Source organism: Anas acuta, chromosome 11 (assembly GCF_963932015.1).
Source record: "Anas acuta chromosome 11, bAnaAcu1.1, whole genome shotgun sequence".
In the NCBI taxonomy this organism is placed as follows: domain Eukaryota; kingdom Metazoa; phylum Chordata; class Aves; order Anseriformes; family Anatidae; genus Anas; species Anas acuta.
The window spans coordinates 19294740-19320986 of record NC_088989.1 but is presented as its reverse complement, the minus strand read 5'-3'; the positions used below and the strand labels follow the sequence as shown (position 1 = coordinate 19320986).

Here is a 26247-nt window from a genome sequence, read left to right as displayed (position 1 = left end):
TCAGAAAAACCTTGAGCAACAAATGCCTGTAGAGTTACTATTTGCTTACCTCTTTTTATGCCTTTCTCTAGGCATACGACTGACTGCTATCAAATGTAGGACACAAAACTGAACCAATACATCAGTCTTCAGGTCCTTAGGAAATTCAGCTCGTTGTCACCCTTCTCTATGGGTAAATATTGTCTTGACAGAGAAATCATGAGTGTGAGGGCACCAAAATTTGGTTGCTTCACACATGCGGATATAATTAAAGACAGAAGTGAATGAGAGAATAGCATAAACTGCAGTATAAATAAATGAATGAAATAATTGAAGTTATCTCATTACTCATCTTCTAATTTTTAAAACCATTGAATGTCAGCTCTTACAGGTGCAGTCTAACAGGAACTAGAGGGATCTGAATATAACAACTAAGATTCAGTCATGCAGATGAAGAATTTGGGCAGTGCAGGAACAAACAAGACGGAACCTACATTCATGCCATTCTAGAGCAATCATTATTTCTTACCCTCTATCCACTACCCAAGTGTCTTCGTAAAAGCAGTGCATACATGTATATGGATCTTGCATCTCCCAGGTACAGCAGCTCCATTTATAAAATTTTCAGCATTGGAAATTATACTTTGCCTTGAAACTTTCATCTGCATTGAATGTAATAACAGAATGTATGTTGGACAGAATTTGTGGGACACTCAAGGACACATTTACCACGAATACACTAATAAAAATATCATCAGGGAAAATGCACCTGGAAAATGCGAGATATGTAAATGTAAGGTCAAAGAAGAGAATTCTTGCAGACTGTATATATCCTAGCCTAAGAAAACAGATATATATATTTTTAAAGGACAGAAAACACAAATATGTGCCAAAGCCTTTGGCCCAATTTTGGGTACCACCAATTATGGGCTCTCTAACTATAAAGGTAGTATTTTCTTAACCAGTCCAAACATAACTATTCAAAATTTATGTAGGGATACCATCATCTCTGGAGTTTGTCCCCTCTAATAGGAGACAAATAACAAAACATTAGTTGCAAAGAAATACCTTATCTTCCAAAATTTTTATTTTTTTTTATCCCAGAACCAACAAAGAAATCACATCCCAATATGGTTACTTTACAGAAACCATCGTATTTTAGAACTTTCTTAGTTCTGTCAGGATGTCAGTTGCTTTTATAAATCCCTTTGTAAAAAATAATGATTGCAACACAAAAACAGAGAACAGAACAGGATGGCAGTACACTCCTGACCCTGCAACACCCAAAAGAGTGGGTGCTGGTCTGTGTCTGGAACTCCTAAGTACTGCCATGGTATGAACGTACCCTAAATGACACTGGGGCTGCTTTAATAATGAGAAGTCAGACAATACTTCTGCTACAGAGGCTTCCCCCCCAGCTCCTCACAGATGTTTCTGAGCAGCGTTTCCATGTGTAGCACTTCCTCTGCATATCTGTTAAACAAAATCCAATAGGTTACAAGAAGTTCACAGCAAACCATAAAGATCTCATTATCTTTATGACACTCTGCTTTTCATTCTGAAAAATAATAATAATAAAATAATCTGCTGAAATAATAATTCATTTTTCTTTCAAAAAAACAAACAAACAACAACAACAAAATAATCCACCATACAACATAACCAAAAGGGATCTGCTGGAGGAATAAAGAGCAACGGGTAAAAGGAAAGCATGGTGAGTTAAAAACTGCATGTATATATATATACACATATGAAACACCACTTGCAGAATCATGTGACGCAAGAAAACAAGCAAATGTCTTTTATGTGTTTAGAGGCCTGGAAAACAGAAAACATGACCCTTTTTGAGAAGAGGAATTTGTGAGTCTGGGGAGGAGACAGTTGGTATGACTTTCTGACCGCGTGAATGCCACAAACATACTTGCCAATGCTACTGCTCTTGGCAGCAAACCATCACTCTTACACTTCATCTACAGCTTTTCTGGCCATATGTCCAGAATTTCTGGACACCCAAAAGCTCAGTGGCAGCATACAAGGCTGCTTGTACAATGCCTGTTCAGCGGGTCCATCAGCTTCTGGATTCCATGGGCTACATTTGCAGTGTAAAAAATAGCAAAAACAGAAAGTGAAAACAAAAAGTAGTTCTGGCAATCCAGAGCAGCAATATAAGAGCAACTTTTTTTTGTTTGGATTTTAAGCTTTAAGAAAACAGATGTAAGACCCTTATGGAAACACGTACAACTTTTGTTATCCGGACATTTCCTGTTCCATTAGGGTTAAGGCTACAGCAAAACAAAACAGAAATTATCTGTATCAAGGATGCTGAAAGGTGACCGACCAATGCCACACACTGTCTCTGGAGTGCATCATCCAGCAGTCCCAAGAGTTTGTCTTGAAACCAGATACTCCTTCCTGACTCCTGCTCCTCATCTCTCTCAGTACGACCAGCTTTCTTACACAGCTTCCGAGCACAGCTCTCTGTCCACTCTGAACACTTCTCATTCCTTTGGCAAAGAGAGAAAACAGGTTGATTAAACGGTTACTTTTCTCTTTGAAATTCGTCACTGTCACCATGACACAATGGTGTGCCCACCCCTAGTCCCCTGGGTTTGTAGCAGCACTACAAACCCAGCACGATCTGATCACTTCTGCAAGGAGGTCCCACGCTGCCTGTTAAGCTTGCTATGCTCCTCCTTTCCCATCCAGGTCAAGATTCTCCCAGGCAGTGCTGGAAATACAATATTTGGCTATGACAAAGTTTAATGAAAACTGTTACAAATTCCCTAACTTGCATGCAGGGAATGAGTTCTTTGCAACCAAAGGGAACCATCTGGATGTACAGAACTCCTCCCTGGACTGGGGATCCTGGGCAGCACATTCCTCATTCAGTCTTTGGGGTGTTCTTACTGGATATGAAAGAGTTAACTCCATACTACTTAGTTTTTACCCACAAGCCAGTGAAGGCTACAGACCACTAATTTATGTGTTTATCTAAAGTTTCTGATGTTCTATGTATTTTTTAAGGGTTTTTGTTTTTTGTTTTTTGTTTTTTTTTTTTTCAAACTGGTCTGTATTTTTCCATTTAAACTGAGGATATAAAAGTTAAATCCAGCGGGCTTAGCTGCAGTTTGCACACTGGTAAGTGTAAAGCGCTGGAATTTACAAGCTTTCTGTCCCATACACACACACATTACAGACTAACCAAAAAAAACTGGCAAATATTCATTAAAATTCAGATGCAAATTCAGACATATTTACAGCTGCTTCACATTTGCTTTCTGCAAATATTTGAGCACTTGTACTTTAATAGTACAAATACTAGCGAATAATTAATTTTAATTTCAAATAACCACGGAGCTTAGCATGGTATGTTCAGTTCTAAAATACATGGTCCGTACATTTATCCAGCGACTAATTCATCCAACCAGGAAACAAGCAGTGCTCTGTGACTTATACATTTAATAGCACAAAATCTGAAATACTTCCACACCCATCAACAGAGAAAATTCACAGCATACCATAGAAGTAAACAAACAAACAAACACCTTACAGTGGCCTTTAAACCTCAGCTCTGGCAGTAATTTGCCTCAAAGAGACAGAGACAGAGGGGGCTGAACAGCAGCAGAAGCATCTGAACACCTTCAGGGACTGGTAGAAAATCCAACACTTTGCATGGGCTGAACAGCCCCTGGAGAACACCTGCTTGAGAAATGGGACTGGTCAGTAACCCAACCCTCATGTTGACAGAAAGGAGAAAAGTACAATATATGCAAATTATTATTTTTAGACATCTAATAAAAGTTATTTTAATCCAGACAAGGTGCTATTCACCTCCGTATTTCAACAAAATACACAAATGCAGCATTCAAAATTACTTGGGGTTTATGTTAATAAATTCTTAAATGCTTATGGTTAATCTTCAGTAAATACCTCACAAAATATGTCTATATCAGCATCTGATCAGGTGGAATCGCTCCAAGACCTAGCAGTCAGTGGAGCAGGAGAGAAGGAAAAGCCTGTTAGTTCCAACTGAACAGCCAGCTTTGCACTCACAGGACTTACTGCGGTGAAAAAATTGTATTTTGGGGGTAATTTCCTTGTTAGCCAGTTAGAACAGCATTTTGGTTACATAAACTTCCATACGTAAATTTATGCACGTATAAATGATACAACATTCATACTACATAAAGTGCAAGTTTAGGAGTTGGAGAGCAGTTCTGTAATTCACGTAAGAATGCCTGGAGAAGGGTTTGGGTGACTCTCCTAATTATTGCAATATCGTGTTTTTGGAAAAGCATCAAAGTTCTTGTCACACACGCAGTTCTCAGCGTATGAATAACCACCGCACATCTGCCTGTTCTCTTCACAGCTCTGTTCCCTCTTGATTTTCTTCATCCTCGTGGACTGTCTCTGAGGTTGAGGGACTCTGCACAAGAAGGTTATCAGGCTATCAGTTATGAAACAGGCTGGGAACACTCGTCATAAATTAATGTCTTTTTGCATACTTTTTTTCACTGCAAGTCATGCTTGAGTAATTTTTGAGTATGAATGAAAAGGATGTACTGTTTTGAGGCTATCTGTACTCGAACTCAGCAGGCACTCTTTACAACACTAGCTCAGGGTTTCCTCCTTGAGCAGTACCCTCTACTTAAATATAATTCACCAACTTCAGTACATGCTCAGAGGCTGAATTTACACCGCCTCACACTCTTTGAATTAATTATCTGGAAAGAAAAAAAAAAAGTGTTGAAAAAAATTAAATGTTTTAATTCTAGCTAATGCTCGAGCTTTAGACACAAATCAGTCTTCTTATATTGTTTGAACTTACATGCCATTTCAATCCAGAAAAGTTTCCACATTCCCAGCCTAAAAAAAAAAAAAAAAAAAAGGGAGAGAGAGAGAGGAAAGAAAGAAAAAGAAATCTGTTTTAGAGATGCTACAAGCTTATTCTGTGGTTTGTTACTATAGGTGCAACATAAACAATGGATACGAGGATCTTGCATGGAGAGAACCCATTTTGTACATAATCACGTTTTAATGGACTGTGTTTGTAAACTGCTGAAACCATCCAGGGCTGCGACTTGGTCTTTTTTCCATCAGCACGGGGTTGCGTGGCTGAGGGCTTACTCGCGCGGATTTGTTCATTACGCCACGAAGCCCCTGGCTGCTGACACAACGGCCATCGCTAACTCCACCGAAGGATCCGTCCCGAACACAGCCGGAGCCCGAGCTCTGCACGTTCCCGATGGGTGTGAGGGGAAGGCCCGGCCAAGCGGAGCTGGCAGCCCCAGGGCCCTGGCACGATGCTCGCCGAGCCCCGGCGCTGCCTCCCTCCATCCACACGCTGCTGCTGCGGGCCTCGCTGCTCGCCTTCACGCATCACCATCATCATCATCATCATCACGGCAGCAAGCACTGCCACGACCTCGGGCCAACCACTTGGACCGAGTCAGACCTCTAACAGCCACACCTCGCCTGCCGGTTAACGATTTGCAGCTTGACCTAGCTCGAGCTGATGTCTTCGTTAGATTTTTCTCCCAAACGCTGCCCTCACACCCGCCTCGACGAAGCCCGGGGCGCAGCATCTTCTTCAAAAGCGGTACCCGGGGTAAAACCGGAGCAACGTCAGTAAACTTTTGCCTCGGTGTAAAACCGGAGTAACGTCAGGAATCTCAAAGCGCCGCGGCTCCGCGGGGCTGTTTTTGGGCGGGCTTTGCTGCAAGAGCAGGACCTGCCTGGAGTTTCCCCGAGATGCTTCGGGAAAAGCGAGTTTAGGATGTTTGAGTTGGAAACGCACCCAAACGGCCTTTTGTTAAGGAAACCATCACACCGGTAGCCCATTGACTGGGACGGGATGAGCACTGAAACACGGGAAGAGCCCACTTTCGATGGGGCTTTCCCAGCCTTCAACCCACCCCCTTCTGCTCTGCTTACACAGAGAAGAGCCGCGCGTTACCTCTGCTGCTGTAATGCGAACGGCAGAGCTCCCAAGCGCGGATGCGTTTATGCCAGAATAAATGTGCTACAAAAAAAGAGTTTTTTTGACACGGGGAGGAGAAGGAACATCAGGGGGGCGAGCCCCGCCTGCCCTTGGCCGGCCACGGGCACACGGCGCAGGGCAGGGGCAGCGCTGCGAGGTGCTTCGACGGGGGGAGATCGTCGTCCCCCCCGGCTCCAGGTGGCCCCAGCTCCGGACAAATTCGTCCCCAATTTCTCCAGGGCTGCCGTCGGGCAGCGCTGCAGGTCCCCGCACACACGGCTCTGCTGTTGAAGCGCCGCGAACGCGGGTACCCGTGCTGCATCCGTGCTGCAGGAGGCAATCGAAAAGGAAAAAAAAAAAAAATGAAAAACGATTGCACCGAGCTGAAAATCGATATGTTAGCACCAAAGCAGCGTGCTGCCGAGGCTCGCTGTGCTCTCTTCCCGGCCGCTCAGCCTCCGGCCGGCGTCACCGGGGCGAGCCCCGAGCCCCAATGGCCATGGCGCAGCGCTGTCCCCGGGCTCTGTGCGAGGGGGGGCGGCACCCGCCAGGCCGGGCCTTGACCGAAACAACGGGGGAACTCATCAAGAGAGCAAGAACCCACGCCGAACTAAATAAGTATTTTACAAGGAAAAAACAAATCAAGCACATTTTCGTTTTCTTCTGACTTGTCGTGTGATTAAGAGGATTTTTTTTTTTTTTCGCATCGGTGCAGCTGCCCTGGGGGCAGTCAGTCAGCACACACATAACCCGTGGTGTGAGCAGCTCCTTCCAAAAGGAAAGTTTGTAATTAAAGTCGTTACTACTAAAAAAAAAAAAAAAACGTTTATCGGCAAGCGGCTCCAAACATGGAGCCCGTTAATGTCGAGGTCACAGCACAGCGCTGGAGATACAAGGTTTTCATTCACACCGTGTTTACGTATCCAAAATCCTCCTCGCCCTTTGCTTACAAACACGGTGAGCGCATCCCGAGGCCGCCCGGCCGTGCCCTGCCCGGGGGGCTGAGGCTGGGGGGCTCCGGGCGCCTCCGTTCCTCGCAGGAGGCGGCTCCCGGGCATCTGCTACCGGCTCCGCCGAGGCTTTTCGTGTCGTGGTCCACCGGAAAGGGAGAGAGAGGCATCCCCCGGCTTCCGCGGAGGAGCCGCTGCGAGACCCCCGAGGGGAGACCCCCGGAGCCGGCGGGCACCGGAGGGCACCGGAGCCGGGCGGCGGCGGCCGAGGCGAGCCCAGCCCCGGGAGCCCCGGGAAGGGCCGCGGCCCCGCCAGGGATCCGCTCCTGCCTTCCCTCCGCCTTGTCTGCAAGGGAAGAGTAAAATACGTTTTCTCATTCGTGGTCTGTGAAAAACAATCACTTGTGCGCCACTTCCTCAGCTGGGGAAAGAAAATCTCGCTGTCCGTGGGTTTGCTTGGGGACTACGGTAGGGAGGTTATTACGGTCCGGAGGTTGCATCGCGGCTGTAACAGCAATGAACTGACCCCAGCCGCTTCCGAAGCTCTGCTCAACACCGCTCGTCAGCCCGGTAATTTAGGTAAACGCACCCGCGAATCTACCTCCTAATTAAGAGCGGCTGCTCCTTCCAAGCGCTGTGGGGCGGCCGGAGCCAACAGCCGGGAGCCGAAAGCCGCGGGGGACAAAGCCCAAGCTCCGCGCCGGGCGGCCCCTCGGCGGGCAGCCCTCCTCGAAACCGCCGTGCTCGCCCTGCCCAGCCCTAATCCCCATCCCCAGGTTAAATAAAACAGCTCGAGCTATTTGTTTGTTTAAATCCAGAAGTCATTTTAGCATAAGAATATGAGCTGGCTTCCTGTTTGCTCGGCACGGGCCGCGTCCCGTGCTTACAAACACTCCATCGCTCATCCCGGGTTTATTTAACCCCGGGCACGGCTCCGCGAGCAGGAGCCGCCCGCAGCCCCCACCGGGCCGGGCCTCAGCGGAGAACCGGCCGAGAGGGACCCGGGGCTGCTTTTATTTTTTTAGGGCTGTTTAGGGCTTTTTACGGCACGTCGATGCCGTCAGCACCGCTCCTGCCCCACCTTCGTGCTGTTTAACGAGAAACGGCGGCATTACCGAAAGTTGGAGCTCGGTGAGGGCTCGGTTACCCGGCACGGACCCGCTGGGACCGGCAGGGCACGGCACGGCACTGGGGACCCGGCCACCGCCGTGGAAGCGGCCCCGGGGCACAGCCGGGGAAGGGCTCAGCCCAGCCCCCGACGGGACGAGAGGCAGCGGTACCCTGCACCCGCTGCAGGACCTCCCTACAGCAGCCTTGCATTAATCACCGCCTTTAATTAATTGGGAGGCCCGGCCAATTAGCACCCCGCCGCTGGGGCTCAGCTCCGCAGCCGGGCTCCGCTGCCCCCGTCCTGCTCCCTCTTCCCTCCCCGCCGCCTCTCGCCGCTTCCTGCGAGGCTTCTGGGTTTTGGTGGGCCTTTTTTTTCTTTTATTTTTCTTTTTTCTTTTTTTTTTTTTTCATTATGATGATAATTGCACGTCTCTGTAGATGCTCTATAATTTGATACCTCAATGGAAAAAGTACAGCGAAGACCGAAAAGGAAAAAAAAAAAAAAAAAAGCCACCGTTTCTTGCTACGTCGCCGCAATTAGCAAAGAGCCTCGGGAAAGGGGCCGTGACCCGAGGCAGAGGCGGGCAAGGAGCCGGGGCTGGGGAGCCGAGAGGGTCCCGTACCCGGCGTGCCGAGCCCCAAAGCCGCTCCAACCAGCAGCGCTTCGTTCCCTGCATGTACAGTGCGAAAGCATCGCCTCGCTCCTGCCCCGCTGCGCTCCAGCAAACCCGGGGGTGCTGCCCCCGACCGGGACAGGCGGCCTCGGGCCTCGCGTCTGAATCTCGGACAGATTAACTGCTGCCGAGGGAAAGAAAAAAAAAAAAAATAGCAAAAATAGGAAAAAAATAGGAAAAGCATGACGCTACTCAGAGCAATAGTTCATAAAATACTTTATTGAAATAAAGTAAATATCTTCGCATTAATAAAACTGATCGTAAAATGCAGTTTTCGAGTAACTAGGGGCACCACAGGGTTTCAGACAGCGAGCGGACGTGAAGGTGGGGTCCAGTGTCCTCCTCCTGGCCCCTCGGGGCCGTCGCACAGCGGGGGCCGGGGCGCAGCGCCCCGCGGGCGCGGAGAGGAGCGGCGGGGCTGGGGCCAGGGACGCGGCCGGGCCAAACGCTGGATTCGTCGGAAACCCAAGGCGACAGCAGTCCACGAACCGCTTGGTTCCCCCCTTCCAGCCCTCTTCCCCCTGGGTCGCTGCCGGCGGAGCGGGGAGGTGCGGGGCCGGTGGCTCCTCCCGGGGACCCCGGCCCGGGGCGGCGGCGGCGGCGCTCGGTGGCCGCGCTCCCGGCCGGGCGGAGCGGCTCGGGGCCGGCGGCGGTGGGGCCGGGCCGTGCCGGTCACTCCTCCTGGCTGACCTCAGCCGGCGAGCCCAGGCTCTCGGGCGGCTTCTCGGCGTCCCGGGCTCGTTCCTGCTCCGAGAGCTGCTCGCTGCTGGGGATGGAGTTCTTCTTGGGGCGGCCCTTGGGTTTGGTGGGGGACTCCAGGCCGCCCCCCTGCAGCACCTGCGAGGCGGGGAGGGAGCACAGGGGGGGACAGCCGAGTAAAAGCGGTTCTCGGGCGGCCCCGCTCGGGAGAAGCCTCCCGCGGCCCCGCGCCGAGCCGAGCCGAGCAGCCCGACGGGGGCGGCAGCAAAACCAGGAGGGCCCGGGCCGGGTGATGCTGGCCTCAGAGACCGCGGGCACACAAATATATCAGTTTAAATATGAGAATAAAACTTATTTTTCCCCCCGCCACATGCATTTTTGCCCTGGGCATGCAGAAGGCCGAGGCGGCAGAGCTGCCCCCGTACCGCGGCGGGGCGCGCAGAAGGGTCAGAGGCGGGCACTTACTATTTTCTTCCATTTCATGCGCCTGTTCTGGTACCAGGTTTTCACCTGGAGCTGGCTGAGCCCCAGCGATTCGGCCAGGTCTATTCTGCGGGAGAGAGACAGGCGGTGAGAGCCAGCCCGGCCGGCCCGCGGCTCCTCTCCCTCCCCAGCAAAAACTCCCCCCGCGCCCTGCCCCGCTCCGGAGGGCCCGGCCTGCCCTACCTGTCGGGCGTGGAGAGGTATTTCTGCTTCTCGAAGCGCTTCTCAAGCCCCATGAGCTGCAGCTCGGTGAAGACGGTGCGGCTGCGGCGCCCCTTCTTGGCCTTGCCGCCCGGCTCGGGGGGGCCCGGCTCCAGCTTGCCGCGGAGGTGCAGCTCCAGCGGGAGATGGGGCGAGGCGGAGCCGCCCTGCAGCCCCGAGCCGGCGGCCAGCAGCGCCGAGCTCAGCCCCGAGCAGCCCAAAGGAGCCAGCGGGAACTTGAACACGGCCGCCGGCTCCGCCTTCAGCACGGCTGCGGGAGAGAGGGGCCGTGAGAGCCGGGCAGACCCCGCGGGGAGCCCGCACGCAGCCCCCCCGGGCCCGCCCGTCCCCCCGAGGACGCGGGGTCACACTTTGCCCTCCGGCCGGCAGCCGGTGATTCCCGGGTGATTCCCGGCGTACAGGTGGAAACGCTTTAAAACGCTTCCCAAACGATTCCCAAGCGCTCCCCGCCGATGCCCCCGAGCAGCTGCCGCAGCCGCCGGCTCGGCTTCGCCCCCGACGTGCGGCCGGGGCCGGGCGGGCAGCCCCCCGAGGGTTTCCCTGCCCGGAGCCCCTCAGCGCGATTTCAGTCCCCGAACAACTGAATCGCATCTTCCCCCGGGCCCCGCAGCGCGATTTTAACCCGCAAACAATCGCATCTTCCTCCGGGACCCACAGCCCCTGGCTTGGCTGCGAAAACGCGCTCGGGAGCAGGGCCGGGAGCTCCCTCGATGGCACCGAGCTGCGAGCCCACCCCAGGGCCGGCACAGAGCGGCTCAGGCCCCTCTCGGCCCCGGGAGAGCCCTGCAGGGCCCGGGGGCCCCGGCCCGGTCCCGCAGCCCCCAGCGGGTCCCGGGCGCGCCGGGTGCGGAGTCGCCCCCCGCGGACCCCGGGCCAGGGCCGCCGCGGCTCTCCCCGGCCCTAAAAACTCGGCAGCAATCCCCACGGGTGGGCTGTAAGGAACTTCACTGCGGGTTCCTCCTCCTCGGCCGCAGCAGAAACCCCGCTGCTGCTCGAAGCCGCGTCTCGCCGCCCGGCAGCCTGCGAACTGCGTTTTAGCCGGACCGGTGCTTGAAACCGGTACTTAAAGCAACGCAGATTTCCGCGTGTCCTAATCTATGTTGCTCCCTGGCTGTGGGGCTCGACGCTTTTCTCTTTTAAAAGGAAAAAAAAAAAAAAAAGAATTCGGGACGGTCCCGTTCCATTCGTTTGTACGGGTGAAAGAGCGGCCTTTCTGCGGTGGGACGGCTTTGGAAACGAAAGCTTCTGGCAGCGCACCGAAAAACTCGAGTTTACAAAAACCAACGACCAAAAAAAAATAAAAAGAGAAAAAGAAAACAGAAAAAATGAAAAAAAAAAAAGGAGAGATATGTCATTAACGTTCTGCATTTGTCCTAGATACTGTAACAGAGGGGACAGATCGCGCTTTCCATCCATCGCCCTGTCTGTCTGTCCGTCCATCCATCGGGCTTCCAGCTGACGCCGTGTCCGCGGGGCTCTCCGCAGCCCCCCGGCTGTGCCCGCCGCGCAGGGCCCCGGCACTTGCACCTCACCCGAACCCCCAAAATCCCCAAATCCTCGGGGCAGCCGCCCTCTGCCCGGGCCCGTCAGTGGCAGCCGCGCAAAGCTCCGCTTTAGGCCCCAAGCGCTACACCGCGGCGCCGGCCCCGAGCCTGCCCGGTGTGCAGGGAGCCCGGCGGCTGCTCGCTGCCCAAATTAACGGGCTTTGCTTCCGAGGAGCGGCTCGAAGCCGCGCTCTGCCCGCCAGCCCCGGGAGCCCAGCGGCGCCCCGATGCAGCGCGGTCCCGGCGAGCCGCAGCCCGGAGCCTGCTCCCTCCCCGGCCCCGGGACCCCTCGGGCCGCGGTGCCCGGAGCTCGGAGCCCGGATCCCGGAGGCGGCCCGGCCCCGCGGCAGCACGTACCTAGGTGGTTGTGGTAGGGCCGGGCCGAGAGCAGCGCCTGCACCCCGAATTTGAGGAGCTCCCCGGCCGGCGCCGCGCCCTTGGCGTCCGGGGGGTCGGTGAGGATCTCCTCGATCATGAAGCTGCGGTAGCGGTGCGAGCGGTGGTCGGGGAAGGCTTCGGCCGGGAAGTAGTGCGCGGCCCCCAGCTCCAGCGGGTGCTGCATCCTCGCCGCCCCCGGGGAGGGGGGGGGCGAGCCCCGGCCGCGGGGCCGAGGCTCCGCCGGGCCGTCCTAGCGCAGCCCCCCGGCCGGCGCCGCTGGGAGCCGGGCAGGGGGGGCTCTGCCCATCGCCCCGCCGCCGCCCCCCGCCCTGTCCCTGCCCCTACCCCTACCCCCGGGCAGGGCTCGGCTCGGCCCCCCCAGCTCGAACGGCTCGGCACCGGGCCGCGAGCGCTGCCTGCACCGGGGCGCGGCACCGGGCAGCGTTTCTCCGCCCCGGGCCGCGGGGCAGCCGCCTATATAGCGCCCGGCCCGGCGGGGCTGGCGGCGCGGCGGGGGAGGGCGCGGGAGGGGCCGCGGAGGAAGGAAGGGGCCGGGGCGGGCGAGTACCTGGAAGCGAGAGGTTAGGGCAGAGCATTTGATCCCCTGCCATAGAAAGCAAATTACCCACGTTTCTGCCTGCCCGCCGCGGGCCAGCAGACACCCAAACAAGCGCCGGGCCCTTCCAGCGCGGCCCCGACCCCCCGACCCCCGGCCCCCGGCCCCGGGGCAGCCCCCGGGCGCCGCCCCGCCACCTGCCCGCCCCCCCGGGCCGGCTCCCCCCGGGGCTGAGCGGAGGAGGAGCCGCCGCCTCTTCCCCCCCCCCTCTCCCCAGCCGCGGAGCCCGAGGCGACCCGGGGCCGGCCCCGACGCCCGCAGCGCGCTCGGGGGGCTCGGGGCTGCCGGGCCCCCCGGGCTGGCCCCGCGGGGTCGCTCGGCGAGCAAGGGGAGAGGTTGGGAGGGTTTCCCCGCGGTCCTGGGGCCGCGGCCAAAATGTCCCCGCCACGTCCTTCCTCCGCCTTTCATTGCATGCGCCCAAAGCCAGGTGCTTCTTGAATTCGTTTCTGCTCGGTGCTTTTAGGGCTTCCCGAGGTAACCTGTTCCATAGCCTCGCTGCCACTTGTACCAGGCGGCTCCGCTTGGATTTGCTGCTTGCCCCGTGTCCCTTCAGCTCACAGCCGTGCCCCTCGGTCCTCGCAAACGCCGAAAGCCGCTGTCCCTGCCCTCCTTAGGGCCCCGGCTGCCGCTGCCGTGTCCCCTGCGGGCAGGGACGGGACGGGACCGACCGGCACCGACCCCTCCGAGCTCGGCGGAGCCCAGCGCACCGGGACGGGACCCGCCCGGTTCCCTCCGCGGCCACTCGTCCGTCTGTCTGTATTTTTTGTCCGTCTTTATTTAGAGCAGGAGCTACCCTCACGCCAAGGTACCGATTTCTAACGGCCGAGGCAAAAGAGGCCGCTGGTGAATAACGAGAAGAATAATTCATGCGTAAACTGGGGGAGAATTTGGGGCCCGTTCAAGCGAGCGGACACATCCACAGCAGCCTGACCCAGCCTCCCCTCCGGGAGCGGCACACACACAGCACACACCGCCGAGCACCCCTCCCCGTGCCGCACCTCGCTGCCCTTCCCTCAGCGCCCCGCAGCTCAGCGCCAGCCCCGCAGCCCCCTGCTTTGCCCAGGGGAGCATCCGCAGCCCGGGGCGCAGCCTGCGGGACGTCGCTCCCGAGCGGCAGAAATCCGCTGCGGAGCAGATCCTACTGCTACGAGGACATCGGGCGGTGCTTTATTTGTATTTTTTATCAGTGATTCTTGAAAGGACCGAAATCGCCTAACTCCCTGTGCTCTTACACACGGGGTTTTGCACCCTGCGCCCGGCCCCGCCGCTCACACGGAGCCGCGCTGCCCCGAGCAGCATCACCTCGGCGCTCGGCGGGGTTTGGGGACGAAAGGGACGTTTCTGCAGGCCCCAAATTCTGTGCACTTCGTTTTCCATCAGCTAGAAGGGAATCATCTTTTTTCCTTAAAAGGAAAAAAAGAAGTGTTTATTTTGCTCGCACCAAGCAAAGAGTCTATCGAACTGTTAGAAATACAAATTATTTCGACAGTTACCCACTTTTTAGCATTTTTTTTCGCACGTACGTCATTAGTTTCAGAACCTATCAATACCTCTGCCCTGTTCAGGAGCTCTCCCGATCTTTATTTTCTGTAAACGCGGAGCGTTTGGAGCCTCCCTTTGCTCTCTTCTGCACTTGGGGCATCCCGGCAGCTGGCTGCGCGTCGGCCGCGGCTCGAGGCAGCGAAAGCCGCGCCCTGAAGGAGGAGAGGAGCCCGCTCAGCGCCCCCAAACCCTTCCCCCGGCCGGGGGCTTTCCCCTCGCCGACTGCTGCCCGTTTGGACGGGGAAAGATTTTTTCCGCCGCCTTTTCCACGCGACTTCTCGGGGCGTCCTTCTCCCCTGAGCCACAGCAAGGAGCAAAAGGACCAAATGCGCGCTCCCTGCCCCTTGCAGCCCGCAGCCAGCTCCCGGCACGGCGCCGTCACCCCGACGGCGATGCCCCGACGGGTGCCCCGGGCTGCGGGTTGAAGGACCGAGCACTGCCACACGCATCCCTCCCCGGGCGGTTTGCTGCAGCCACCCGGGCCGAGCAGGCAGCCCGGCAGCTCCGGAGCCTCAAATCCTGCTCGGAGACAGCCGGAGGTCGGTGCCGGGGCTCCCCTGCGGGCACACAGCGACGGAGGGCACGAGCGGTGAGTAAGGGAGCACCGGGAAGGATGCTGAGCCTTCCTCTTTTCTCAGATAAATAGGACTTGTAAAGGAGGGTTTGGTTTGGTTTTGGTTTGGTTTTAGTTGCTGTTGTTTTTCTCTTTCAGCTTTCATTTTGCCTAGTCCCCAGGCAAGGGAAGCAATGCTTGGAAATGCAAACCAGGAGCTAAACGCAAACGGTGACAGATTTCAGGCCGGACATATTTCCTGTAATAGTGTCTCCTCTACAAACTGTCCTCTATGGAAGGCTTACAAAGGTCTGTAGGATCAGGGGCTCATTCACCAGCCCCCCAAAATACTGTCCCAGCTACCAGACAGCTGCAATTCACTTTCGCTCGTTGACAGTGCATTTATAACCCTCCTTCCACCTGGAGCTGCTGTCAAAACAAAACAACAACAAAACCCAACCAAAACCAAAAAACCCAACCACCGAAGAAAACCATCAGTGGAGTAGCCCATTGGTGGCATGGGGGAGTCTCCTGCAATACCCTTCTGGGGCCGTGGCCTTCCTTCGGAGAGAGAGCACCTCTGTGGCTTTTATAGACACTGTGTCGATGGTGATGTGACGCTGCATGCAGCCCTTCTCTGTCACACACAAACCTGTGAACACATACACGTACAAAACAGGGTTTTGATGCACAGGTTCAGCACGGGGAGTGACAGCCCAGTCCTTCAGTGACGGCGAGCACAGGCCCCCAGGCTGCCATTGACATAAACCCCACAGTCCAGGGCTTCGGAAAAGCCAAGCTGGGCTTTGAATCACACCAACGCTGACCACACAGCACTGCTGTAACCACTCGTGGATGTGGAACTGAGCACACGAAGCTGCTGTTATCTGTGTTGGGACTACCCTGCAAGCAACAAGTGTGGTTTGCAAATGGCAGGATATACATAAAAGGGTAAGTCAAAAGTAGGTACTTAAAAGTAGGTAGTTCAGTTAATACCTTCAACCTGAAACAGCAGCTACAGCTGAACTACCCATTTCTGGGCGCTAAACTACCTTCAGACAGAAAACAATGACTTGTCCTTATCACCCGCGTTTTAGTTTAAATTCAAGCAATCCCCGCATCTGTTGCAAAATTAGAGATGCCCTTAATGATATCACATTAGCCCCTGTGCTGTAAACACTTAAACGTGTGCTTAGGTTATTCACTGCGTACACAGTTGACTGACTGGACTAGGACTGTTTATAGTTCATAAAATTAAGTTAATGACTACATCTGTGTGGAGCTGGGGCCTTCAGTTTTTAAAAGCAAAGTGAAGAAACAGAATAAAATCCCTACATTCTTCAGGTTTACGGCTAGCCCGCAGTCAGTTTGGGTTTCTTGTTCTCAAGTGCTACGTCAGATCTGGATGGCTTGGGTTTATAGATCAGCAGGGAGATGTTTAAGTCATTTAACACAATAATGGCTAATTGAAACATTTTATTTTTAAAATAACAAGATGTTTTATACATATTAAAATCATATTAAAGCTGACTTCCCGGCCTCTCACGAGCACCACCACAGCTAGTTAAAAACCCTGTTAAGAGAGCCAATTACATAATATAGCTTTCTTTAAGAGCCAAACAGTATAAAACAATTAAGCAACGAAGGGTTCCTTTCTGCCAGCTTATTTCTCAGACAAGCTTTAGATTTGTACGTGGATCTCGTTTCAAAGTCCAGGCACAGAGGCACCGAAGCACCCCCGTGCCGGACGAGGGCTGGGATCTCCCCTCACTCCCGCAGAGGTGCAACCCTCTGGCACGGAAGGTGCCGCAGAGCGGGCTCAGTGAGACTTACTCAAAATTACCCCGACCAAAAACACCTCAGGAAAACAATCTTAAAGCCAGCAGCCAGGTGCCTGACACCTCCCAAACATCTCCTATTTTCAGACGCTGCCCAGTGCAGCACGGACTGCTGCGCACACACCACCTGCCAGGGCAGCAGCACCGGCACCGAGCCTCCCGTGGGCTCCTCCTCTGGGACGAGGCCTGGAGCTCTGCCGGGAGAAGGCTGCACGTGGGGTCCCAGGCTTGGCATGCTCGGGAAGCGAGGACGATTTACCACCTCTGTCTAGAATATTTTTTTTTTTCTTTTTGAATAACATTGTGCCGCGTGGATTAGGATTTCTCTATGCTGTTTACATTCCTAAGAGCCTTTATCCGTTTTAATCTCTATAGCTTGGCTGAGACTCAACGGGTTCTTAAAAATGTAACTTTGGCTGCAGGAGGCTTGGTCATGAGTTGGGAGCCATGGGAGAATGGCTGGGAGTCAGCTCTGCAGGGTACCTGAGCGGGGGAGCCTGGGCAGCCACTCAGGGGAGCCTTGTCCATAGGGAGCTATGGGTGCCTCACACTGGCAGGCTGAATTTAAACACACCAAAAGCCCCAGGACACTGGCCATCATGCCTCTGGTTCAACCACGGCAGGACCTGGTTTAAGGGAATGTGATTTTCATGAGGCGGCAGGCAGCTGATGGCACCGGGTTGTCACAGACAGGTGGGGCTCACGGAGGGGTCATGGTTCCAGCAGCACGAGTGTCCTGCCAAAAGCACCTGCTAAGCTCTAAGGCCAGCCTGAGTAAAGTCCCTGTGCTTCCTCTGTGCACCTGCAGGAGAGATCTGCCAAAAACCTTTCAGGGCTTTGCTTTGTGCATCCCACTCTAAAGCTGATCCGGCTCACGGAGGACTGCAAGTAAAATCAAGCCCAACTTTATCTGGTAGCTTCAGCGGGGGCTCAGGCAGCTCTGCCCCCAGCTGAGACCCTGTCCCCTGCAGCGACCCTCCTGGGCTCGCACAGCTGCCTTGGGACACAGAAACCACTGCCTGGGGGCCAACTAAGAGGCGATACAGCCACGGGAAGGCTGTCCCGTGGGTTCACTTCGGTGGGGGTAAAAGAGGGAAAGTACAAATGTTTCTGCAGGGCTACCTTCCTCCTCCTGCGTCCTGCTGCTAGGGGAATAACCATGTTTTTCTTGCTCCTATTAATGGATCCACCTAATTTAGAATGAAATAGGGGACTAGGAAGGTCAGACTTCAGCAAAATACTTTAAAAGGAGACATGTTAATAAAGGCCAATCAGTACACAGAAAATTCCCTTTTCCCTTGAAGGTGTGAGATTCTGGGAGATGAATTGCTTTGTCTTTCACACAAACACAACTATCTGCATGAGAAAAGTTAATTACTCTGTGCACAACAGGCCTCAGCGTAAACCCGGGCCCCACACACAGGCGTCACCACCAACTGGAAGGCTGCAGCGATCCTGCACGCTCCCCTGTGCCCAAACAGACTTCCCCTGCCTTCTGAGAGCTGACTGACGGGGGTTGTAGGGCTTTCTAAAACTACTTTTGCGAACGAATGACGTTCCTACACCGCCGGGGGAAGCGACACAGCCCCCGACCCCCTGCCCGACCCTACGGGTCCTGCTCAGGCCAACCCCGCGCCGGGCTCCCCGTGCGCCCGGCCCCGGCCCCGGCCCCGGCCCCGGCCCCGCGCCGCTGCTGTGCCGCGGGTGCCCTCTGCCGGGCCTGGCCGGGCCTTGGCAACATCCCCCGAAGGAAGCGGCGGGACAGCGAGGAAAAGAGCGATTAGGAACCGCCTCGCCCCCGGCCATCGCGTTTTGGCCTGTCGGGGAGCCCCGCAGAAGAGCGGACCGGCAGCACCGCCCCGGGGCTGGCAGGCAGCAGAAGCGCTCAGCCGGGCCCCGCGGCAGCCAGCAGGTCGGTGGCAGGCGGGGACGGAGCATTTTGTGTCCTCTGGCTGTTCCTACAGCTGGGTGACCGCTTAGCCAGAGCCGGATCAACCTAAAGACTCCCAAGCACGTGTACTAAGCCTTCAACACTGAGGACGAGTGAGGCTCTCACCTGGAAAGGGGCTTTTCGCTCTGAAATAAAATATTAGTGTTAGGCTATGAGCACATTACTCAAACAAGGGACTCCAACCTCAAATTTAGAGGATCTCACTGCTTTCTTGTCCTCCTCAGGTCTCACAGGGCCAGGCAGACCAGCACAGAGCCTGCTGCTGCAGGACCGAAGGGCAGCAGTGTCCCTGCCCGAGCCTGCCGGTGCTCCTGGAGGGAGCAGAGATGCAGAAACATCCCCTCCAGGTGCACAAGAGGAAGGACGAAGCTCTGAGAAGCAAGGCAGCATCTCCTTGGTACTGTATTTATACAACACTGAGCACCAAAGTAAACAGGAAAAAAGTGTAAGCACTCCAACATTGAAAACAGATTCAGCGGTACAACACTGGTAACAGAAATCTTTCCACTAGTTTTCATAAGATAATTGGGGCCTTAGCTTACTCAAAAAAAAAAAAAAAAAAAAAAAAAAGCTGTAGAATGCAGCTTATTCCCTTCAAATCACAAATGAAGTTTCAGCAAAATGCTTTCTAAGCTGTTAATATCACAAGATTTTCCTGCAAAAAGGGAAAGTTCCACTTTTGCTTTTTGTATTTTAGTGAATAGCAACATGAAAAAACAAGATTTTCACCATGACTAATAAATGAGAGTCATTGCTTTGGAGAAGTTGCTGTGTGCAAGCAGCAGTAGTGATGCCTCCTCAAACAGCTGAGAGCTCAGCACCAGCAGACCAGCAGCAGCCTCGGCAAAGCAGCCGATGGGTGCCGAGCAGCCTCCCCCAGCACTGACAGTCACGTTCAACTTCACAGACCTCGGTGCGCCCTGGCTCTGAGAGCTGATATTTCAGCTGTGCCAGAAACAGGGTGCCAGAAGTACACAGGGGAGTCTCCGCACACCCATTTCTGCTCCTTCTCCCTTACACAAATCTGCCGCTCCACTCACCAGCTAGTTCTCGCTGAAGCTCCAAACACTATTACCGCAGCATTCCCTCTCCGATTACTCTGTCTCTCTCATCCCACCTCCCAACCACAGCAGTAATTTTGGTCCTCCTAACCCCTACTTCTGCCTCCGAAGGCTCTTTGAGATCTCTGTACAAGAGGCAATCCCAGGGAGCTCACATTTTTAACTGAGATAGTGGTTTCCTAAGTCTTTTGTTCTTATGCAGCTCCTGCGTAATTGTTCTTTTTCCCAAACCCACGCCATACACTCCAGCTATACTCTTTGCTGATGCTTTATTTGATCACAGGGCAGGAAGCTGATCAGTCACTGCTGGGACTGGGATTGGACCCAGCAACTTTGGAAGCTCTCCCGTCCTGCCCTCTGGGTGAGCGTTGTCTTCCAGCACAGACTTTGACCTGCAGGCAAATGGCACAGAGGCGTGACAATCCTTGGTCTTTTATTCATTCCTCGCTTGTTGCCCTGCCAGCCTGTCTCTGGAAGAGCAACAGCTCAGCTGCAATGGAGAAGTTCACCTTTCAACACCTTGCAGCATCAGGCAGTTGCACCAATGCCAACTGCGCGTACTCGGAGCCATTTATCTGCTGGTTTCATACTGAGCTTCTAAGCAAAAAACAAACAACAGAGTGACCAAATGCTACGGCCTGCAGAACTGAGCCATCCCATAGCCATTTTCTGATCTTTCTAACCAAATTTCTCCTTTCCGCATGCTTACTGCTCATGCTCTTCTGAGGGATCAGACCAGTAACTCACGAGTGGAAACTCAGGATTACCTTTCCTCTCTGGAGGACTTCTTGAATGACTGGGCTTTGAGTCTTAAATGATAGCAATCCTCTAACAAGTTATGGAAGAGCCTTTGAGTTTGACGTTTTTATAAACACCAACCTTTTTATCCTCAATGTTTGTTGTTTAAGGAAATCCCTTCTAGCTCTTACGCATGTATAACATATAAAACAATTGAATTAATACCATATGAGGGTAGAGGGGTGAAAAATCATGTCTATAGCCAAAATAGTTCAGAAAAACTGTACAGCTGAGGTTTAAGATTGCCTATAGTGACTTTGTATTTTGTTTAGACATCGGTGTTAATTCTTCATATGGATTATGTGCAGATTACAACAGCATGTGCTGTGTGCTGTATAATTTATGAACTGTAAACTTCTTATGTTTTGGGGTTGTAAGTTATAACTGAACAGAATCTAAACTACCACCAAATGGAGCATTTTTTTCTTTTTCTGGATTAACGTAAAACTCTTTTGTGGGTTTGGGGCTGAGTGGAAAGCTCAAGGCCAAATACTTGCACACTCATTCTCAGCAAGCTGGTAGCTCAAGCTTTATAAGTTTAAATATCTTTTATGCTCTTCACATGTATTATCTGTACTGGTAGAATTCCAAAGCGGGATCACCTGACTGGGTTTGTGCTGTACATGAGAGGAGGAAAACAGGAATGGAGGACGGCAGTAGGGAAACACTTCTGCTTGCTCTGAACTACTGGGATGCCGGAGGAAGGGCTCGTGGCTGTGTGCCAGAGTGACATGGGTGCCTGAGTTCATAAAGGCCACAGGTAGCCCAGCAGCGCTGACTACAGATCTGTGTGAGCCTCAAAAACAGAGCTGAAGCATCTTAACAGATTTTTAATAAAAATAAAAATCTCAATTAGACACCAGAAAACTTATAACAGCCCAGGGCTCAGGGCAAGCCCAGCCTTAATGCTCACCCTGCTTCTTTTTATGCAGTCAAAAGGTCTTATAGCTGTCTCATCACAGTTTTACACGCCAAGAGGTTACCTGATGCTAGACTACCCCAGACAAAATTTCCCATGGAAACACCCCAAACCGTTTCAGTCCATGGCTGGCATAAGCACAACCTTTCTGTCTGCCCCCGCCCTGCAGCAAGCCCCAGAAGCACCTGAGTGAGGGCTCCCACCGTGGGCGTTCAAACGACCGAGGAAAGCTGTGCTGCTTTGCTTGAGCTCTCGACAGTGAGTGATATTTCTCACTCCCGTGCCTGGAGTTTACGCAGCAGAACTTAAACAAACAGCTTTACGGGGGAGGAAGAAGGAACCCAAATAAAGAGTAAACCTGGAAATCCTGAAGGTGAACATAAGGTGAGACTCCTGCCCTCTGGGCACGTTGGCAGAAGCTGTGAAGGCAGTCCTGCTCCAGCTGTAAGCAGCTGCTGAAGTAGCCAGCCACTGCCTGCTCCCTTGCCTGTATCTCACCCATCTATCGTCAGGGCTCAGAAAAAATCCAAGTCTTGGCCAGATCAGTCCTTTACTCCTCATGGATATTCAGCATCTGGGGCTCTATCCAGCAGCTGAATCACCACAGGGACATTTACAAATTACACTTTTCAATAGATTGTATTTTACTTTGACACATTTTATTGTTTACAAGGTTTACTCGGGAGATAAAACAAAAGTTAATTACATCAACTGATACATCAGGCAAATGGATTGATTTGATATCCCCTCCAGATGGGCTTCCTTTGCGTGGCAGCACGCATACCACATCTTAAGGAAGGGAGACAGAATACGTTGGGAAGGCACATTTGAGCCATCAGACTGACACTTCTTTATTACAGTGTATTTATTTTTTATCATGTGCTTTGACAGAAGTCTCATAAAGTGTTATGCTCCTTCTGTAGGGTCAAAGTCTTGTGACCTTCCATGATTTTAGAGAGAAGGAACATAATTTTAGAGGGCATGTTTATTATTTCTGTAAACAGTCTGTTTTCTATGCCAAGAGAACAGTTTTTCTGTATGTGCTCAGATGACAGCTCAACTTCACTGGCTTACTTTCCTGACTGAGTCTCGCCTGCCAAATGTTTTTGATCATAGTCTGGCAAACAAAACAATATTAATAGTAGAGCTGAGCAAATAATCTCCAGAAAACGGCTGATTTTTTTAAGCCTCTTTTTATTACCCGCATAATATTCCTGAATCAAATGTGGTTTCCTCAAGTCTAACTACAATGCTAAGCACTCTGTTTTTATTAAAAACAAAGTAACTCAAATCCGCGGAATTAGAAGAGCTGCTTGCGAAATGGTTAGCTGTGATAGAGCAGGTACATCTCTCTGTGCTGTTTACATCCCCTAAGAAGTGTCTGTGCCCTTCAAGCATGAACGCCTGCGCTTGTCGATTTAAACTCTGGACACGTGGCTTCCAAAGCTGTTTTTACTGGCACAGACATTCACGGAAGGGGTGACAAAAACACAGCCAAAGCAAACGTGTTTTAAAATCTCACTGAGTAGTCCACTTCTGCCATATATACTGCTTTCTGATAACTGCACTGACATAACTTATTTTCCCAGCAAGTGGTGAAGACAGACGTATTTCAAATTCACCTTTCTGAATGCCCTGCACTCAGGCATGCCTGGTTATGTGGTCATCATACACCACGTGCTCTAAACCCTTGCTCTACTGTGGCCCACAACACCACTGGCAGCACACTGCAGATGCTGTGAGCTTGAAGCAATCTGATGCCTCAGGTGGTTTGGTTTGGTTGATTTTTCTGAGTGGCGCAGAGCTGGTAAAACACCTGTGTTGTCCCACTGTCATGTCAAGAAAGGTAGAATTATGGGCTGTACTTTTGACTGTTATCTATGGAACAGCCTTCTGGATAACACTGCAGCTGAATGTACAAAAGCTTTAAGACACAATGATGGCACTTACGGCACTTACTACTTCATATCATGTTTTCACTCCTGTTCCCACAGAGAGAACAGCATAAGAGAGATGGAGAATCTGGCTCACTGCTGCCTCCAGGAGCATTCGAGTCCCTCTTACAGGGATGGGTTTATTCAGAGACTTGGACTGGAGTTACTGAAGGTGCTAGCTAAATGTATCACACAAATTCCCAGGCAGATGCACCTGGAACAACCCTTTGTCCAAGACAATCTGCAATACAGCTCTCAAGCAATACTTCCATATCTACCTGAGAGCTGTCCCCTCCCCTCTGGATGCACAGCTCCAGGAGTGCTAGTGAGCTATATTCCTACAAATATCTCCAGTCCTCTTTGTCAAAGTCTAATCCTGAGGTCTCTGGGTTTTGTTTAATGCCTTAAAGATCATAAAACACAAGGTTTCACCTCTGCAGCTCAGTCTTCCTGATTTGCATTTTTTGTCTTACCGCACAAATCTTGTGACAGGTTGCTCTGTTTTGGCAACTAAAAGATGCACACTGACTCACTGCTTGACTCTGCTCCTTGGCCATTCCAGATGGTTTATTAAGATGTAGTTCCTACTCCCTACCCTTCTTTCTTTTCCCAACTTTCTTTCCCAGGCTAACACAACCGTAAAGGCCAAAGTGCATTTTTAAGGTCTTGAAGCTAACAAATGTAAAGTATATACAAAAAATCTGGAAAGATACATAGATGGAAACTCAATAACATCCCATACAAACACTCAATTAAAAGAAAAAACAAACAAACCAAAAAACAAAACAGTGAGAATAATAAACCAACCCCTACAGAATAGGAAGACCGGTAACATGACAGAGAAACAGTTGCACCTTTTTAAAAGGAATAGGAACCAAATCCAGATGAAACCGAGTGAAAGGACAAGAAATGGGTGAGACGGGAAGAAATGTGTCTGCTGCACTTGTCCTGCTCTGAAACAAAACCCACCCTGGCCCGAGGAGTTCCACCCTCAGGGTGCTGCACGTCAGAGGATGGGAGGGATGAGTGGGAGGTGTCACCAACACTCTGCCCAGGCAAAACGTCGTGGAAAACCTGTGGCAATAGTCATCATTGTCTGCTCCAGGAAAAAGTTGCAAGCCAAAAAGGTGAATGAGTTCCAGCAAAACATTCGCATGGTATCTAGGAGATACACTGGCTGCAATGGATCTGCAAACTTGCTCCTACTTAAGATCCACTCTCCAAACTAACAACAGCATTACCACATTCCACTGCGGACGGCTCTAACCTCAAAGCGGCCTTTCCAGCTATTTTTTCTTGCTACTGGCATTGTTTCATTACATCTGCTGATTATCTCTGGCAGTCTTTTGTTCTCTTCCCATAACACTGATGCTCACTGCAAACAAGACAGACATTGTATAATCTGTGATACGCCTGCATAAACACTGCAAATGAGAGGCCTGTAGCGAAAACCTAAACCCTCTTTGTAAAGGCTGTGTTTACGCTGGAAAAGAACAGTGATATACCCAGTGAGCGAGTGGGACCTAAGAAAAAAAAAAAGAGGAATAATGTGTTTAACTCCAGTGCTTGTGCCAGAGAGGTAAGGAGCAGGAATGATTTGGGTGCAGAAATCACAGTAAAAGTTTAAAGGCAGGCGCCCAGTATTCTTTGTGATGCTTTACTCTCCAGATTAACCAACTACAGCTTGCTGCTATGGCTCTGAATTGGAACGTGCTCAGAAGGCCCTGCTGAAAAGCACACATTATGTTGGCAGAACATGTGATCAAGGTACAAAATATCACCAAACTGAGTTTCCAACATATGCAGGAACTACTGAGATGAAGCAGAAGAACTTCTGCGATGAAACCCAGCTTGGCACCACAGCAATCTGAGCCCCCAAATACAAGGAATATAAAAAGAAGCAGTACCTTAATAAAGAAAGAAACTGTTGCAGAGCTGAGGGGAAGAGAAAAAAAAAAAAAAAAAAAAAAAAAAGGAAAAAAAAAAAACACACACAACAGATGCACGATGTTAATTTGCCACAAGGTGGCATGTGCTGATCTAAAATAAGTTCCAGCCAGGTAAGGTTTGTAAAATCTGAACAGCAGAGCGCAGATCTGGGGTAGATAGGTTCGGCTTCGCGGGAGTTACTCCATTTGTGTCAGATTTGAACTCGGCCCTAGACTATTAGAGCATCAGTATGTACCTAGAAGTATCACCAAACCTGAATGCATGCCTCTTCCTGGGAAAACAAAAATGGCCCTTTTCCTTTCTTCACTCCTTATATTCTATGGAATTGCTCTAACTAACCACAATAACGTTCTCCTGTCTGTGTCTGTGAGCTCCCCACTCGTTCTTGGTGAGTTCTCTGCTCTCTTAGGCTCACTAGGCTGGAACACCCCTGTTTTTTGAAACCAGACATTTCTGAGCGCTCCTTCCTCATGGATCAGTGCTGAGAGGGGCCCTGCCCTGTGCAGCCTGCTGGGAAGCACAGAGACAGAGGCAGGCTTGTCCTGTCCACACACCGTTGTGCTGGCACAAGTGTTTGTGCAGCTGCATGATGAGCGGGATCAAGGGCGTGATGTGGAGAAAAACTGCTCTTCTTTCCTCATTTCAGACAGAGGAGCAAAGCCAGTGGCTGTTTTCAAAAAGCGTGGTATGCCCCTGTGGCTGTATCTTTACAACAAAACAAAGAAAACTTCACGCTTGATTTTAGGAATAGTACGAACTTTATAAATTCTTTCTGAAGCATGCAGGAAGTGTGTTTATTCACGTAATTATGTAACGATAAACTCAACTTTAGGGCACAGCTATCACACGGCACGCTCGCAGCCGCGCTCAGCACACTGCGAATTACAGCTGGTGGCGAGGGACACATCGCACAGGCCAAGTCACAGAGAATTCACACACCGAGGCCTGTAAGCGCCAGCAGCAGCAGGGGAAGCGCACTGGGTGTTTGCAGGGAGGCAGGGGCAGGGGCTGCGCTGCTTGTTGGGCGCCTGCGGGTGCTGTAGGCCACGGGGAAGGTGAGCGCTGC

The 26247-nt window shown here is 52.2% G+C and overlaps 1 protein-coding gene and 1 long non-coding RNA gene across 2 annotated transcripts in view; both read right to left on the bottom strand.

Annotated features, from left to right (window-relative positions):
• Positions 1 to 8892: 8892 nt before the first annotated feature.
• Positions 8893 to 12779, bottom strand: BARX1 (BARX homeobox 1). Its single transcript, XM_068695101.1, has 4 exons — positions 11999 to 12779; positions 10059 to 10347; positions 9858 to 9942; positions 8893 to 9530 (listed from the first exon to the last, which is right to left on the bottom strand). The coding sequence occupies exons 1-4, from the start codon at positions 12201 to 12203 to the stop codon at positions 9366 to 9368; spliced, it is 744 nt and encodes a 247-aa protein (XP_068551202.1). The 5' UTR covers positions 12204 to 12779; the 3' UTR covers positions 8893 to 9365.
• Positions 12780 to 13737: 958 nt separating this feature from the next.
• LOC137862757 (uncharacterized) overlaps positions 13738 to 26247 on the bottom strand; it is a 38165-nt gene continuing 25655 nt past the window's right edge. The window contains exon 9 of the long non-coding RNA XR_011100504.1: positions 13738 to 15382. This is a non-coding gene — a long non-coding RNA (uncharacterized lncRNA). The remainder of the gene's footprint in view (positions 15383 to 26247) is intronic.